The following is a 17,158-nucleotide window of genomic DNA, read 5'->3' on the forward strand; positions in this document are numbered from 1 at the left end:
CAAAAGCTGATGGGTCACTTAGCGTTTTGGTGGTTGGTGACTGGGAAAGAAAAGGAAATTACAACCAATCTCAAGTTGCTCTTCAGATGGGCAAAACAGGAGAAAAGTCGGACATAGATTTCATCATTTCCACCGGTGATAACTTTTACGAAGATGGATTGACTGGTAGATGATCCAGCAAACAGCTTTTCTCTCTCTCACTTTACTTTTTCCCACCCACCAAAACCTAATCATCCTGCTGGCCATGTATCTTCTTCTTTCCACACACTCCTGTTCCTCACTCCACTTTCTTTTCTTTTTTTTATATATTTCTTTTAATCCATCTTTTGAAAAGAAACCGCACTCACCCCACGTGCCCCCAGCTACTTCCCTTCAAAAAAAAAAAAAAAAAAAAACAACCCAATTTCCAATTTGCACAACCAACCATATTTTATTCATCTCAGGTATCAATCCTGATCCCAATTTTACACGAAAAAAAAAAAATCAAATAAAATAAAATAAAATACAAAAAAAAAAAAAAAAAAAAAACCACAAACAAACAGAACCCACACAAACCAACCACACCCACAATGGGATTTTTCTTCTCTACTCTGCTGCAGGTCTCTTCTTCTTGCCTCCGTCTTGGACAGTCCTTACCGGTGTTGCCTCCGTGCTTCCTAGACCACCAAGCAAGTTTCCTACTCCCTGCTCCTCCACTGCAGCATATGGCGGCCCTCCAAATCGGAACATCACGGTGGCCTTCCGCTTCAGCTCCTTGTTTTCTGTCTTTAGCACACTTATCTCTGCTCGCGCATCCTTATACATGCGTTGGAGCAGAGCCAGCTGGGAGTTTAACTGTTGCACCTCATTTGTCCTGCTCTGCAGCCGGTGCGACAAGTTTGTGACCGCAGTCATGGTTTCCACACATGACTTCAGAGTATACTGATTGGCCTCAATATCAGTTTGCACCGCCATTTTTTGCTCCACCGACCGCATCGGAAAGTTCAACGGAGCAAAACCAGAGGTGTTTGGTTGAGGTTCACTGGCCACCGCACCAGTTATTTCTCTTGTGGACTCGTTCAGTTCTGGAAAGAGCGTGAGCAGACCACGGGAAGAGGAGGCCATGTTCTGGGTAGCTGGACGGGAAGAAGAGGCCATGTTGCTGAGTGTTTCAGAGACGGGTTGGTTACAGAGTGTTTCAGACTGCAAAGGTTCAGAGGTTTCAGACTGGTTTGTTATGCTTCCAAGCCTCAGCCTCCGCTTCGGTTTATAAAGACCATGACAAAGAGGCCGACACGCGTTCTGTCGATCACGTGCATCGCCGCGTGTCTGGCACACCTTTTAATGGCACGCCTTTTTATGGATTGGGCACGCCTTTTGATGGCATGCCTTTTGAAAGATTGGGCACACCTTTTGAGGGTGCGACTTTTTAAGGGTCCGACAAGACTCTGTAAACTGTCCCGACATTGATTCCGGTTAGCTCCTTTATGGGTCCGACAAGACTCTATAAACTGTCCCGACATTGATTCCGGTTAGCTCCTTCATGGGTCCGACAAGACTCTGTAAACTGTCCCGACATTGATTCCGGTTAGTTTCTACAAGGGTCCAGCAAGACTCTGTAAACTGTCACAACAACTGTCACAACATTGTCTGCTACAACGGTCCGACATGACCCCATAAACTGTCTTCTACATCGGTCTGACACCGCCATCCAGTGTCCTCTACACCGTTATGACACCACCATACAGTGTCCTCTACAACGTTATGACACCCCCATACAGTGTCCTCTACAACGTTATGACACCACCATCCAGTGTCTTCACCAATGGTCTGACACGACCATACAGTGTCTCCTATCCTCTTTTATTTTTATGTATTTTCTTGTTTTGTTACTCTCTCCAAACTCAAGTTGGTTAGTTTCTATCCTCCTTGAGTTTGCGGGGGGCTGTTAAAATTTACCATCACCTACCACACACTTACCATCACCTACCACACACTCACCTACTACACTCATCTACCACCACCATTCACTACACCTACATCTATATAAGGAACCATTTGTAATAGCATCAATAATATCAATACATACATTATTCTATTTCTTTATACAATAAATTTCTACAGTAGGCTCTTGCATCCAGTGACTTGTTGTCTGTCCTTGTCCCTGATATAAACTTTGCCTACTTCCTTTTTCTCAACAACTGCTGGGTCATCATCCTCATCCTCTATCTGGTCAACCACTGGTGGAAGTGGAACAGGAATCTCTTCACACCAAGGCGCCCCCTGAAAGGATGACTGTGAGACCGGGAGGGTCGGAAAGTAAGGCTGAGACTCAAAGAAAGCGACATCCATGAAGACAAACCATTTGCGAGTAGGAGGATGATAACATTTATAACCCTTCTTAGTGGAAGAATAATCCAGAAAAACACACTTAAAAGACCTAGGATCCAATTTGCCACGAGTGGGTGTAAGATTATGGACAAACCAAACACAACCAAAAGTCATAGGAGGAATGGAGAACCCGGAAGAGGTAGACCCAAAAAAAATTGAAGAGGTGTTTGTTTTTTAAGGACTTGAGTAGGAAGACGATTAATCAAATAAACGGTAGTGAGAACCGCTTCCCCCCAATAGGATTAAGGAACCTGCATCTCAAAGGATAGACAACAGGCGACATCAAGAAGATGGCAGTTTTTGCGTTCTGCAATACCATTTTGTTGAGGGGTATTAGTGCATGAAGTTTGGTAAATAATGCCATGAGTGGCGAAGTAAGTAACAAGACCAGAGTCAATGTATTCCCCCCTATTATCAGAACGTAGAATTTTGACAACCGCTCCAAATTGAGTACAAACCATTTTATGAAAATTTTGAAACACAAAAAATACTTCACTTTTATCTTTCATCAAATAGACCCAACTGGCCTTGGAACAATCATCTATAAAGGTAACAAACCATTTTTTACCAGTTAAAGACACAAAACAGGATGGACCCCATACATCAGAATGAATCAAAGAAAATAGAACTAAACTTTTATTAATAGAAGGAGCAAAAGAGACTCTGTGTTGTTTTCCAAGTGATAAGGTCCTGAAAAAGACAGTGATCAGGAAAAAACGTCACGCTACAATTTAAGTCGCGGGTAATACGACTTAAAGAGAAAAGATTAACACTAAAATTGGGAACATGGAGGACAGAAGACAAAGGAAGGGAAGATGTGGCATGAAGTAAACCTTTCCCTGACACAGACGAAATGGTACCATCAACAATATACACTTTTTCCTTACCTAAGGAGGGGTTATACTCTGAAAATAAATTAAAAGAGCCAAACATATGGTCGGAAGCATCAGAATCAATAATTCATAGGACAGTCGTATGAGATAGCAATGCACATGGGGAAGCCAAGTTACCTGAATTGGCAAAGGAAGAAAAGGGTGCACCTGTAGCAGAAGTGGAGGCTCAATGGTCTAGCAAGTGGCAAAGATCATCTCAAATCCGAGGTAGATAACCCCGAGATATCAGCAGCGGAGGAGACAACTGGAGATGAAGATGGTGTGGTGGCTCAACAATGTTTGAAAAATGGGCTCGTGCATTGGCCCCGCAGCCTCGAGTACCAAACTGACCGCCTCGAGGACCAGGACAATTGCCTCAGCCACCAAAGGGAGTGCCATGCAGCTTCCAACAAGTCTCGCGTGTGCGGCGAGGTCGACGACAGTAGTCACAATAAAGATTATCCTTCTCAGAGGAAGGATGAGAACCACGAGTCACATGGTTGCCATCGCAAGAGGGTGCAGAAACCAAGGCCGAGCGATCAATAGTAGTAGAAGGAAGCATCACAGGACAGCGACTCTCCTCATTCTGCACAAAAGCAAAGGCTTCCTAGAGAGGAGGAAGCACATCCATGCTAAGTACTCTGCTCTGAACCAGATCATACTCCACATTTAGGCCTTCCAAGAACTTGAAGACCTGCTCTTGCGCCACAAACTTCCAGTAACTAGCAGAATCAGTGGGTCAAACAGGCTTGTAATCTTAAAGGTGATCAAACCACTTCCACCCATTGCTAAGGAAGGTAAAATACTGAAGGATAGTCTGTCACCTTGTACTGACCTTTCAATGGAGAGCGACATAACTCGAAAGCCTGTGAAAAGTTCCCCTTCCTGGAGTCAGTAGTTACTACGGCCTCCCAAATATCCTAGGCAATGTCTATAGACAAGTAGCACTCTCCAATCTCTGGAACCATAGAATGGATCAACCAGCCTATAATCAAAAAATTGGTGATCTCCCACTGGTCACAATAATGAAGGTCGGTGATACTGAGTGCCTGAACCCACCCATCAACATATCTCATCTTCCCCTTGCTCTTCAAGAAAATAGTCAAACTCTGCAACCACGCTAGGTAATTTGGACCATTGAATAGAGAGGGGGTGATTCTAAGGCCAGTGTGGAGGTTATCAGTCATAGTGGATGGGATAGCAGAACTCTCGCCTTGAGATGGTTGAGAGGTAGTAGATTCACTGGTCAAATCCGCCATGGAGACACTACTAATTATTAAGCAAACACAATACCAATCACAAACCCGGAAGATGAGAGTGGAGTAACAAGCACAACAATAAAACTAGAAAAGCATAAAGGAGGGAGAATCCAGTGTGGTTTTGTTTCTGGACTGTTTTTACATCACCAGAGTTTTTTTTTTTTTTTTGGGTCTGCTTCGATACTGTTTATAATTGTTTATAACATCAGGTGACTGTGTCTAACATCACTAGAAGACTACGGCCAAGTTTGGGTAGTTTAAAAAAAGCCAAAAAGTCAAAAAGTTACTCAAAAAGTTAAAAAGTCATTACTATTCACCAAAAGTCAACAATTACGGCTGCACAATTCCCAATTCTAATTTTCCCCTACAAACTAATTTTTACAATTTTTTATTACACATTTTTCCATAAAAAGTCAAAAAGTTAACCCAAACATTCATATTCTCAACCTCAACTTTTTAGTCTAAAAAGACAAAAAGTGCACTTATTTAGTCTTCCCAAACTTGGCCTACGTAAGAGACCTATTACATCACCAAAGGACTTCGAAGAGCAACGACCACCCCAGGCGACCCTAGAGGGCCAGACGACTTCGACTAGATTAGTAAGAAGGCCGGTCGGCCCCTTGGGAACCCTCGTCAATGGCTGGAGAGGCCTACTGAGGGAGAGAGAAGCCTAGGTGATGGCTGTCAAAGGGAAAGAAGGGACGAGGAGACTTGGGTAGAGGCTATTGGGGTTAGACGAGGCTGGGAGACCTGTTTGGGGCTGTCGTCTAGTTTACAGGAGAGGAGATCACTTGTAGTGATGGGTGACAGAGAATGAGAGGTGGCTAGGGCATGACTTTGATACCAAGTAGGTTTAGAGAAGAGAAAGAGTTAGACTTCATTCCCTTTTATATTAATAATACTGAGTAATTACAGGAGTGCCATAAGGCATAATATATGGGCCAGCCCATTACACCAATCAAGGGAATAAATAAGAAGAAAATACAATCACTTGTTTCCTATTTTAACAGTATTTATCAGACTGGACCTTAAAAGGAAATGGGTCAATGTGAACCAAATCCTTTTAAAACTGGAGCAGTGAGAGGGGGAAGGTGAAAGTACGACAGACGTTTAAGAAAGGCGACATAGCGAGAGATATAAAGGCGACAAGAGACAAGGTCGTAACAGCGGTAGCTTTTCTGGGTAAAACTGTAATCCAAAAAGACACACAGGACAGACTGGGCACTCAATTTGATCCTATCTTTACGGGAAAGAAGGACAAAGGCCCAAAAACACGCAGGAAGGAATAATTAGGAGGTTGAGAATATAGAGCCTCATAAGGAGATCGTCCAGAGAGGAGAGGAGTTGGCATGCGGTTGAGTAGAAAAGTAGTCGTAAGAACTGCCTCACCCCAGAATGGTGTCAAAACAGAGGCAGAGAGGAGAGATCAAGTTGTCTCTAGGAGATGACAGTATTTGTAATTTTTGAGAAGAGAAAGAGTTAGGGAATGAGTTAGACTTCATTCCCTTTTATATTGATAATTGAGTCAATTACATGCATAGTCTGAGTAATCAAAATAGGAATGAATAAGAATACAACCAACTATTTCCTATTCTAATATTTCCTATTCTAATATTTCCTATTCTAACACTCCCCCTCAAGCTGGTGCGAAGATATCTCTCATGCCCAGTTTGTTGAGAATGCCATGAAAGGATTTGCTCCCTAGTCCCTTGATGAGAACATCAGCTAGTTGGTCCCCAGTCTTTACAAATGGAATACATATGGTGTCACTAGTGAGTTTTTCCTTGATAAAGTGCCTATCAATCTCCACATGCTTAGTTCTATCATGCTGAACTGGATTATGAGCTATGTTGATTGTGGCCTTGTTGTCACAGAATAATCACATGAAGTCAGTCTGATGAATTCCCAAGTCTCCCAACAACAGTTTAATCCATAGTAACTCACATACACCCTGAGCCATAGCCCTGAATTCTGCCTCAGCATTAGATCTAGCCACCACATTCTGTTTCTTACTTCGTCATGTGACTAGGTTGCCACCCATAAATGTGCAGTATCCGAAAGTTGATCGTCTGCCAATGACTGAGCCAGCCCAATCTGTATCAGTAAATGCCTCCACACTGAGATGGCCATGTTTTGAAAAATAGAGACCCTTTCCAGGAGAAGACTTTAGGTATTTCAGGATTCTCATAACATCCTCCAAGTGGGCAAGTTCTTGGAGCATGCATAAACTGGCTCACTATGCTTACGGCAATGGCAATGGCAATGTCTGGACGTGAGTGGAATAAGTATATGAACTTGCCCACGAGTCTCTGGTATCTCCCCCTGTCCATTGGATCTCCCTTTTGATCCTCACTCAGTTTCTGGCCCAGTTCTAGAGGTATATCACATGGTCTACCTCCAAGCATTCTAATTTCCTTTAGCAAGTCAAGTACATACTTCCTCTGGCATATAAAGATGTCATCCTTGGACCGAGCTACTTCAATGCCCAAAAAATACTTCAAATAGCCTAAGTCTTTGATTTCAAACTCTTTAGCCAATTGTTCTTTCAAACGAGGAATCTCCTCAACATTATCTCCTGTCAGAACAATATCATCAACATAAACAATAAGAGATGTGGTCTTACCATGTGAGGAGTGTTTCACAAACAAGGTGTGATCAGCTTGACTTTGCTTGAACCCATATGTCAGCATAGCTTGAGTAAACCTTTCAAACCAAGTCCTAGGAGACTGCTTTAGCTCATAAAGGGACTTTTGAAGCCTATATACTTTACCGTTGGACTTAGCGTCGTCAAAACCAGGAGGAATATCCACATAGACCTCTTCTGCTAGATCTCCATGAAGAAAGGCATTCTTCACATCAAATTGATGAAGGGGCCAATCCAAATTTGCAGCAAAAGAGAGTAAAATTCTCACAGAATTCATCTTAGCAACTGGTGCAAATGTCTCATAGTAATCCACTTCATAAGTCTGAGTGAAGCCCTTAGCAACCAATCTTACTTTGTATCGTTCTATGGAACCATTTGCTTTAAGTTTTACCGTGTACACCCACTTACACCCAACTGGATTTTTGCCGCTAAGTAACTCCACTAACTCCCAAGCGCCACTCTTGCTGAAAGCTCTCATCTCTTCCATCATGGCATGTTTCCATTTAGGAATAGAAAGAGCATCCTGAAAATTGGTAGATAGACTCACAGAAGACACTTTAGACAGAAAAGCTTTGTATGAGGAAGATAGATGAGAATAAGAGACATGATTACTAATAGGATACTGAGTACAAGACCTAACCCCCTTTCTATTAGCAATGGGAACATCAAGATCTGAAAAACAAGGAATAGAAGCACTAGAATCAGAATTACCTGGACTCTCAGTAGAGGTGGGTGACTCTAGACGCTCATCCGGAGAAGAACTTGGCAGCAGAGGAAGAGAAGTAGTCTCTTGCATCCAGGTGACTTGCTGTCTATCCTTGTCCCTAATATAAACTTTGTCTGCTTCCTTTTCCTCAACAACTGCTGGCTTATCATCCACTATCTGTTTAACAGGAACAGGAATCTTTTCACACTAAGGCTCCCCCTGAAGGGATGACTATGATACCGGGGAGGTCGGAAAATAAGGCTGAGACTTAAAGAAAGTAACATCCATGGAAACAAACCATTTGCGAGTGAGAGGATGATAACACCTATAATCTTTTTTGGTGGCAGAATAATCCAGAAAAACACACTTAAAAGACCATGGATCCAATTTACCACGAGTGGGTGAATAATTATGGACAAAGCAAACACAGCCAAAAGTCTTAGGAGGAATGGAGAACCCTGAAAGAGTAGACTCGAACAAAACTTGAAGAGATGTTTGTTTTTGAAGAACTTGGGCAAGAAGACGATTAATCAAATAAGCGGCAGTGAGAACCGCATCCCCCCAATAGGATCGAGGAACCCGCATCTCAAAAGATAGAAAACGAACGATATTAAGAAGATGGCGATTTTTTCGTTCGGCAACACCATTTTATTGAGGGGTATTAGTGCATGAAGTCTGATGAATAATGCCATGAGTGGTGACGTAAGTGGCAAGACCAGAGTCCATATATTCCCTTCCATTATCAGAACGTTGAATTTTGACAACTGCCCCAAACTGAGTACAAACCATTTTATGGAAGTTTTGAAACACAAAAAAGACCTCACTTTTATCTTTCATCAAATAGACCCAAGTGGCCCGGGAATAATCATCGATGAAGGTAACAAACCATTTTGTACCGGTTAAAGACACAAAACGGGATGGACCCCATACATCAGAATGAATTAAAAAAAAAATGGAACTAAACTTTTATTAAGAGAATGAGCAAAAGAGGCCCTGTGTTGCTTTCCAAGTTAATAAGACTCACATTGAAAATCTGACACATTATTTGTCTCAAAAACAGAAGGAAATAAATGCTTAAATAATAAAAAAGAGAGATGTCCTAAGCGACGGTGCCACAGCCAAATGTCTTCCTTGGTGGATGGTAACTGAAGAGATAAGTGAGCCAGCTTGTTAGTTTGATCCAGAATATAGAGACCATGTTCCTCTCTACCACTGCCAATCCTTTTCCTCGTAATGAGGTCTTGAAAAAGACAATGATCAGGAAAAAACGTCACACTACAATTTAAGTCACAAGTAACACGACTCAAAGATAAAAGATTAACACCAAAATTTGGAACATGGAAGACAGAGGATAAAGGGAGGGAAGAGGTAGCATGAATTGAACCTTTTCCGGACACCGAGGACATAGTACCATCAACAATACACACTTTTTCCTGACCTGACGAGGGGTTATACTCTGAAAATAAATTAGAGGAGCCAGACATATGGTCAGAAGCACCAGAATCAATAATCCATGGTACAGTCGTATGAGAGAGCAATGCACACGGGAAGGAAGCCAAGTTACCTGAATTGGCAAAAGAAGAAGAGGGTGCACCTGTAGCAGAAGTGGAGGCTCGATGGTCCAGCAAGTGACGAAGAGCAATCTCAAAATCCGAGGCAGATAACCCCGAAACATCAACAGCAGGGGAGACAACTAGAGAGGAAGATGGTGGCTCAATAGTGTCTGAATGATGTGCCCGAGCATTGGCCCCTTGGCCTTTAGACTGACCATACCTACCCCCTCGAGTACCAGGAGGTCTCCTCGGCCACCAGAAGGAGTCCTATGCAGCTTCCAACAGGTCTCTTGTGTGTGGCAAGGTCGACGGCAGTAGTCACAGAAAAGATTATCTTTCTCAGAGGAAGAACAAGAACCACGAGTCATACGGTCTCCAACGCGAGGGGGTGCAAAAACCAAGGCCAAGCGATCAGGAGTAGTAGAAGGAAGCATCGCAGAGCGGCGACTCTCCTTATTCTGCACAAAAACAAAGGCTTCTTGGAGAGAATGAAGCACATCCATGCTAAATACTCTGCTTCGAACCGGATCATACTCCACATTAAGGCTTTCAAAGAACTTGAAGACCCTCTCTTGCGCTACAAATGTTCGGTAACCAACAGAATCAATGGGACAGACAGGCTTGTAATCCTGAAGGTGATCAAGTCGCTTTCACCCATTGCTAAGGAAGGTAAAATATTAAAGGATCGTCATCTCACCTTATACCGACCTTTCAATGAAGCGACGTAACTCGAAAGCCTGTGAGAAGTTCCCCTTCCGGGAGTAAGTGGTATTTACGGCCTCCCAAATATCCTATGCAGTGTCTATAGAGAGATAGCCCTCTCCAATCTCCGGAACCATAGAATGTATCAACCAACCCATAATAAGGGAGTTGGTGATCTCTCACTGATCATAACTCGGGTTTGTGGTGAAGGGTGCCTGAATTCTGCCATCAACATACCCCACCTTCCCTCTGCTCTTCAAGAAAATAGTCAGACTCTGCGACCACACTAGATAGTTCTGACCATTGAATAGAGAGTGGAGATTTTAAGGCTAGGGTTGAGATTATCAGTCATAGTAGAAAGGATAAGGGAACTCTCGCTCTTAGGTGGCTGAGAGGTTGTGGACTCACTAGTGAAATCTGCCATGAATATGCTACTAAGTAACCCTCAAACCCAGTGTCAATCACAAACTCGGAAGATGGTGGAGGAATAGCCAACACTTGACCACAAAGAGAAAACCAAAATAAGTCTTTTTTTTTTTTTATATTTTTATTTTTTAACTAACTAACCAACCATTAGAAGCACTACTAATATACCATCATAACTTTATAAGAAAAGAGAGAGAGACAACGCTGCGAAAGAGAGAGTCGACAATCGAGAAGGAGTCAACGGCTGCCTAGGAGATGCTGACAGAAGCCAAGGAAGCCAGAGAGGCTGTCGGCAGGCCCTAGGGTGCCTTACGATGGCCTAGGTGAGGCCCTAGAGTGCCGACAGACCCTCTAGGAGACTGACGATGGCCTGGATGGACTGTGGGATGACAGACGATGGTCTGGGTGAGAGGCTATTGTGGCTGACTGGGCTCCTGGGGAAGATAGAGCTACCGGCAGACAAGAATAGGGTATGGGCTATGGTCTAGGCTCTGATACCATGTAATTTTAGAGAAGAGAAAGCGTTAGGGAATGAGTTAGACTTCATTCCCTTTTATATTGATAATTGAGTCAATTACATGCATAGTCTGAGTAATCAAAAAATGAATGAATAAGAATACAACCAACTATTTCCTATTCTAACAATTTCTTATTCTAATAGTATTTACGCTCAGCACGACCATTTTGGACAGGTGTATCAGTACAGGAAGTTTGATGAAGGGTACCCAAATTGGCCAAATACTCACAGAATTCAGTTTTAAAGTATTCCCCACCCAAGTCAGACCGAAGAATTTTAATTGTATTCCCAAACTGCATAATGATCATAGACTGAAAGGTACGGTAGATCGGATAAAAGTCAGATTTATGAGCCATAAGATAAACGCAAGTATGGAGGGTACAATCATCAACAAAGGATCCATAGTATGCAGAAACCCTTTTAGTGCGAACAGGAAAGGGTCCCCAGACATCAGTATGGACAAGAGAAAAAAGAAAAATAGAAAGAGAGGAACTTTTATTAAAAGGTAAAGCTGTCATTTTAGCAAGTTTACACCCTCGACATTCATTAATTTGACTAGGAGAAACTTGATCCAACAATCCTAACTGAGCTAAAGACCATAAACGGTCAACAGACAAATGGCCGAGGCAAAAATGTCATAAATAAAACTGACTCAACTGAGAATCTAACTGAAAAGATGAAAGTGCAACAGGAGAAGGAGCTAGAGAAAGATACATGCTTTCCAACACATAGAGATCTCCAACTTTACAGCCGGTCCCAATCTGCTTCTTGGACACCCGATCATATACACAACAAACAGAAGAAGAAAAGATAACATCAAAACCAGAAGTGTCAAGCTGACTGATTGAAAGCAAGTTGACTGACAGTTGAAGAACATAAAGAACAGAGGGAATAACAACAGCAGAAATGGCAAAGGGTAAAACAGATCCAAGAGATAAAACAGACATACTAGACCCATTAGCAGTATTAATAGTAATAGGAAAAAGAAGGGGATACAATTTTGGAGTAAGGAAAGGTGAGGAGTCATATGATGAGAGGCACCAGAATCAAAAAACCAGACAGAAGAAGGAATACCTGAAGAGGACCCAAGCAAGCAAACCTGAATAAAGAGAGGTGAGAGCAGAGACAGATGAAAATGACTGAGAGGTAGACAAGATCTACTGAAGTTGAGCAAGCTGAGTACTCAAGGAAGCCAAATCAAGACCTGGAGCCGGAGTGAATGTAGTATAAGTAGCGGGAGACCGAAAAGAACTTTGAGTATGAGCTCGGGACTGAACGTCCCTTCTTGGGACAGTTGTACTTCCAATGACCCTTCTAATGGCAGAAAGCACACTCATCTGATGCTAAGGGCCCTTTTTTTGGCTTAGCAGAAGATTGAAGTTGAGAAGGCGCCAATAGGGGTGGCTGTGTAGGTGCTAAGAAAACCGAAGGGGACACGGTCTGACTGGCTGTCTTGAGACAGGTTTTCTCGAAGAGAAGCTCACGAACAATAACATCTACAGAAGGAAGAGGAGACCGATGAAGGATGCCACCACGGACAACCTCACACTGACGAGGAGAGAGTCGTTAAGAACTATACTAAACGACCTTGCTCTCGAAACTCAACATAAGGGTTTAGTACCTTGAGGCTAGGTGGTTCCATGAGAGCCAATTGATCCCAGAGACCTGTCATATCAATATAGAAATTTTGAATAGATTGATCCCGCTGACTAGCGCCATGAATAATTGTTTCCAACTTATACCCCTTAGCAAAGTTGGACTGCTGATAAACACTTTGTAAGTAATCCCACACCTCCTTGGCAGTACTGTATTTGAAAAACATCATCACAATACCAAGTGTCACAGGAAATCAGATATCCTTCATGTTTCGGGTCCGATAGACGAGGAATAGAACTAGAGACATATCCCTTTTTTTTCGACCGAGGAGAAAAATTTTCATAACACTAGACCAATAAGCATAATTGTCACCAGTAAGTTTACATTTAATGGCTTGAATTTTATCCTCCGGCATTATAATAAACCAAAAAAAAAAAAAAATGAATGGGGCAAAGTACAATAAATAGAGAACTGAGAGATCGGAGTGTAATAAACCTAGAATAAATGTATTAAACTCAAAACACTCAAGCAGAATCAGGGAGAGAGAGAGACGAGTCGAAGTCGACTCTGAACTGAAGCAGCTGATAAGCCGATCGAGAGGAACAAGGGTAGACTTCTCTTCGATCTTGGTGAACCAGAGGGAGAGACAAACAAATCGCACTTGGGAGAGGGAAATCACAACCAAGCGAGTCCAACAAGTGAGAGAAGACTAGGTCGCGACTTCGATGAGAGCAGTGGCTAATCACGGTGAAAGCAGAGGCGAGAAACGCTGCTGATACTCTCGTGACTTCGGAGAATAGAGACGGCAAACAATGGAGAAGAGTTATTCGAATCATGAACCAGACTTAGATTTCGAAACGAGAAACAACAACCAAGAAGACTAGGGTTTTGCATGTGGTTCTGATACCATGTAAGAATTCTGAATGAATAATCTATATATTCAATTGTATATATGATTACAACAAGACCCTAGATTATATAGCCCTAACTCCTAAACCAAGAAAGGAATACACAATCACGCCACAATCACACCTATACACAATCACGCCTATAATATGTACAACCACAATCATGCCAAATATAGAATATACACAATACATAATGCATTCTCACATATACAATGCACACACCTTTTAGCTATGACATGTATGCACATATATGCACATTTAAACAAATAATTTATGTCTCACCAACTATGAATCCTATTATATGGATTACAAACCCCGATACATTTGTAACCACAATATACATTGATATTCTATATATAGTTACAAACCAAATATTCATATTAAGTAATGCTCACTCACTGAAAATAAAATAAAGTCAAGCTTTTATTATGTGGGCCCATAGACATGTTTGAATCCAATACCCAGGAATTAGTAAAATTAAACAAACAAACAAACAAAACAAAAAAAAAAAGGAAGTAACGCTTAGCTACATAAACCATCAACTATAAAACAACGCTCAATTAATACACATTAATGTGTGTTTGGAAGGGGAAATCAAATAGTAAAATTTGCAAGAAAGTATTTATAGAGAGGAAAACCTGATTAACAGCTTCACCAAAAGCCACAAATGCGAACTCTCCACCCGGAGCAAGTAGAAGGCCAACTCTTATTGCAGATATGATTGAAATACCAAAAAGTCTACCTACTACAGCAACCAATATAGTCTTGCCACCAATTAAAAGAGCTAATGTCCCCATAATTACTGGAAAATTTGAAACAAGAAGGTTTGGATCAATAGACATTCCAACCTGAAACCCAAAGAACAATAGTCGTTAACCAGAGGTACCAGAGTAACTATTCCTGTTCATCGATACAGTGATCATATCAGTCAGTTAAAATCGATAGCAATCTACTGGCATGGACAAGAGTACTTTTTTCATTGCTTCGGTAAGAAGATTGGTATTATATGACTATCATTAAAGAAAGCATGAAAGTGGCTGAAAGATGCAAGGTGACTCAAAAAACTGGGAAGACTGCATAAAGAGAGGATCTATTACTTGTAAAATTGATTTTCTTAATGATTATCTTCTCACCAGATCAATAAGTAACTTCCATAACTAGAAATAAGATTTAATAGTTAAATTAGATAATAAATGAATCTTATAGAAAGAAGTAATTTCCTACCGTCATGAAGAACAAACCCAATAAAAGGCCACGATATGGAGCAATATCTGATTCAACCTGTAAAGAAAATTCCGTTTCCGCAAGAAGCAAACCAGCCAAAAACGCTCCCAATGCCATGGAAAGGCCAGCCTGTTCCACTTATAATAAGAAATGCATACACTTAACACTACAATGATATAAAAGAGTAAAACTTACTAACACATCAGCGTACCCTAGCTGTAAGGAGACTAGTTCCCAAAATAACAAGGAGCGTGTTTGCAGAGAATATCTCAGCATTTTGATTCTCCGCAACTTGCTTATAAATTGGCCGAAGTAGCTGAAAATTAGCATAAGAATGACTAATATCACGAATTTCACAAATGCTTAAGAAATTTGAAAATCCTTTTGCTTGTGAAGTCAAAAGCTACATCATGGTTTTGCATAAACTCAAGTAGACAATATCATGGATCTTCATCTTTGATACAACACACTGATGATGCGTGATGATATGTTTTATTAAAATTTCTTGAAAGAAGGATACTTCTCGAGAAGTAAATGATATAAATTGCATCGTCAGGCATAAAAATGTTGTTTCATCACTTAGTATATCATATTTATGTTCAGCAACACATAAAACTCACCAAGCGCCCTCCAGCAATTATGGCAGTAATTGCAACAATAGCCTTCACAGCAGCTAATCCAAGAGCTTCAGCAATTGCTTGGAAACCAACCTAAAAATGATGGAAAAATTACCCATAGTAGCAACAAAAGAAGAGGCAGCAGCAATAGCACTGGCAGAAACAACTATAATAGCAGTTGCAGCTATCCTACACAAGCTGAAACCAAAAAGTGAAACAATCTTCAATAATTATTCATTTAGCATTTCCAGGTGGGAAACAAATATAGTTAGCATCATATGCCCAACAGTGACTGCAGAAGAAAGGGTGATTTGGCAGTTGGCTGCTCATCAATACATGTGGTATGATAACTTAAAGAATCAGTAAGAACTTTTACCCCCCCTTTAGATGAATTCGGTGAAATAAGAGGAATGAGTATCAGCAAAACCACAACAGCCAAATCCTGGAGGAAAAGAACAAAAAAATGAAAAGCCAATAAAAAACTATAGAACCAAGTTCAAAAGAGACACAAACACAATCAAATCAGACAATATAACCGACAAAAAAAATCATCAAGGGACAAACTATGAAGGTGCGATCACATATGATAATTAAGGAACAAATACAGACTAATAACTTATTAACGCATTGTCTTTATTTCTGCTAATTCAAGCATCTTAAATGTATGCCTTAGATTATAACACCAAAAGGGCAGAAATGGTGCAAAAGCATTGAATCAGAACTGCATTCTACATTACACAGGTGTATGTAGTTCCAAAATGTTCACCTTCAAGACAGAATTATGGCACAGAATAGTTGCACAGTATCAGAAGACACTGTAAATTCCACCAAAAAGCAATTCATTCACTTCATAACATCCAAGGTCAACATAATTTCTGAGACCACACAGGTACCTGGAAAAGCAAAACAGAAAATGTAGCTCGTCCATGGCGTGACGTGCTCTCACCCCGTTCTTGCAATACCTGCAGAAAAAAGTACAATAAAAACAAAAGAAAATATTATAAAATTATTCAACTCCCTAATAAAAGGGTATCAACCAACAAATTTTGAGTCCTGACTACTTGATCTTAATGGAACAAAGTGACCTCATTTGGGAAGTTGGCTATTTTAATAAGCTATTTTAGTTTTTGACTATTTTAGTAAGCTAAAATATTTGTGTTTGGGAAGAGGGTTGAATTTTTTTATAGTTGGATATGATATTTGTGAGAGAAAAAGTGAAATGATCATTGGTTTGATGTGACATTTTGTCTTGTTGGCTATTTTGGCCTATTTTTTCTTTTGTGGATTTAAGCCAAAAAAAAGAGCCAATTTTTGGCTTCTCAAACACCCCCAAGAACTAAAAATAGGATATCGTGAGAACTTAGAAAGCTGTTCATTAACTGTTACCTGAAGGACAACAGCAGTGGAAGATAATGCCAAGCCATTCCCAATGACAATTGCAGCAGGACCGGGCTGACCTGCAATAAAGCGAGAAACTAAGCCAACCACCACTGCTGTCACCAAGACCTGCATTTGTTGTGCACATTAACAAAACTAAGATTCAAATACATCAATGCACATAAAAGTGCTAGCTTGTGGTGAAACACAAGTGATAATATTTGAAAAACAAGGTTTCCAATCACCTGAGCAGAGCCCAAACCAAAAACATATTTCTTCATAGAACTCAGTCTTTCAACGGAAAGCTGCAAAATGAAGACAAATGCTTAGGTTGCGTTTGGTAGAGTTTTAGAATTATGATTTGAGAATAGAGTTATATTTTGAGTT

At 40.9% G+C, this 17,158-nt stretch overlaps 1 protein-coding gene across 9 annotated transcripts in view; it reads right to left on the reverse strand.

Moving 5' to 3' along the window:
- LOC114290486 (K(+) efflux antiporter 2, chloroplastic) overlaps window positions 1-17,158 on the reverse strand; it is a 31,737-nt gene that overhangs the window by 10,554 nt on the left and 4,025 nt on the right. For all 9 annotated transcript variants that reach the window (XR_014362430.1, XR_014362429.1, XR_014362426.1 and 6 more), the window contains exons 6-13: window positions 17,017-17,076; window positions 16,781-16,900; window positions 16,288-16,356; window positions 15,771-15,836; window positions 15,398-15,487; window positions 14,989-15,093; window positions 14,778-14,906; window positions 14,192-14,401 (exon numbers count right to left, since the gene is read on the reverse strand). Coding sequence is in view for 3 of the 9 variants with exons in the window: in XM_082916765.1 (XP_082772891.1) it covers window positions 14,192-14,401; window positions 14,778-14,906; window positions 14,989-15,093; window positions 15,398-15,487; window positions 15,771-15,836; window positions 16,288-16,356; window positions 16,781-16,900; window positions 17,017-17,076 (849 nt within the window). In the remaining 6 variants the exon portion in view is untranslated. The remainder of the gene's footprint in view (window positions 1-14,191; window positions 14,402-14,777; window positions 14,907-14,988; window positions 15,094-15,397; window positions 15,488-15,770; window positions 15,837-16,287; window positions 16,357-16,780; window positions 16,901-17,016; window positions 17,077-17,158) is intronic.

The sequence above is a fragment of the Camellia sinensis genome, chromosome 2 (assembly GCF_055761805.1).
Source record: "Camellia sinensis isolate YWXY chromosome 2, ASM5576180v1, whole genome shotgun sequence".
In the NCBI taxonomy this organism is placed as follows: Eukaryota; Viridiplantae; Streptophyta; class Magnoliopsida; order Ericales; family Theaceae; genus Camellia; species Camellia sinensis.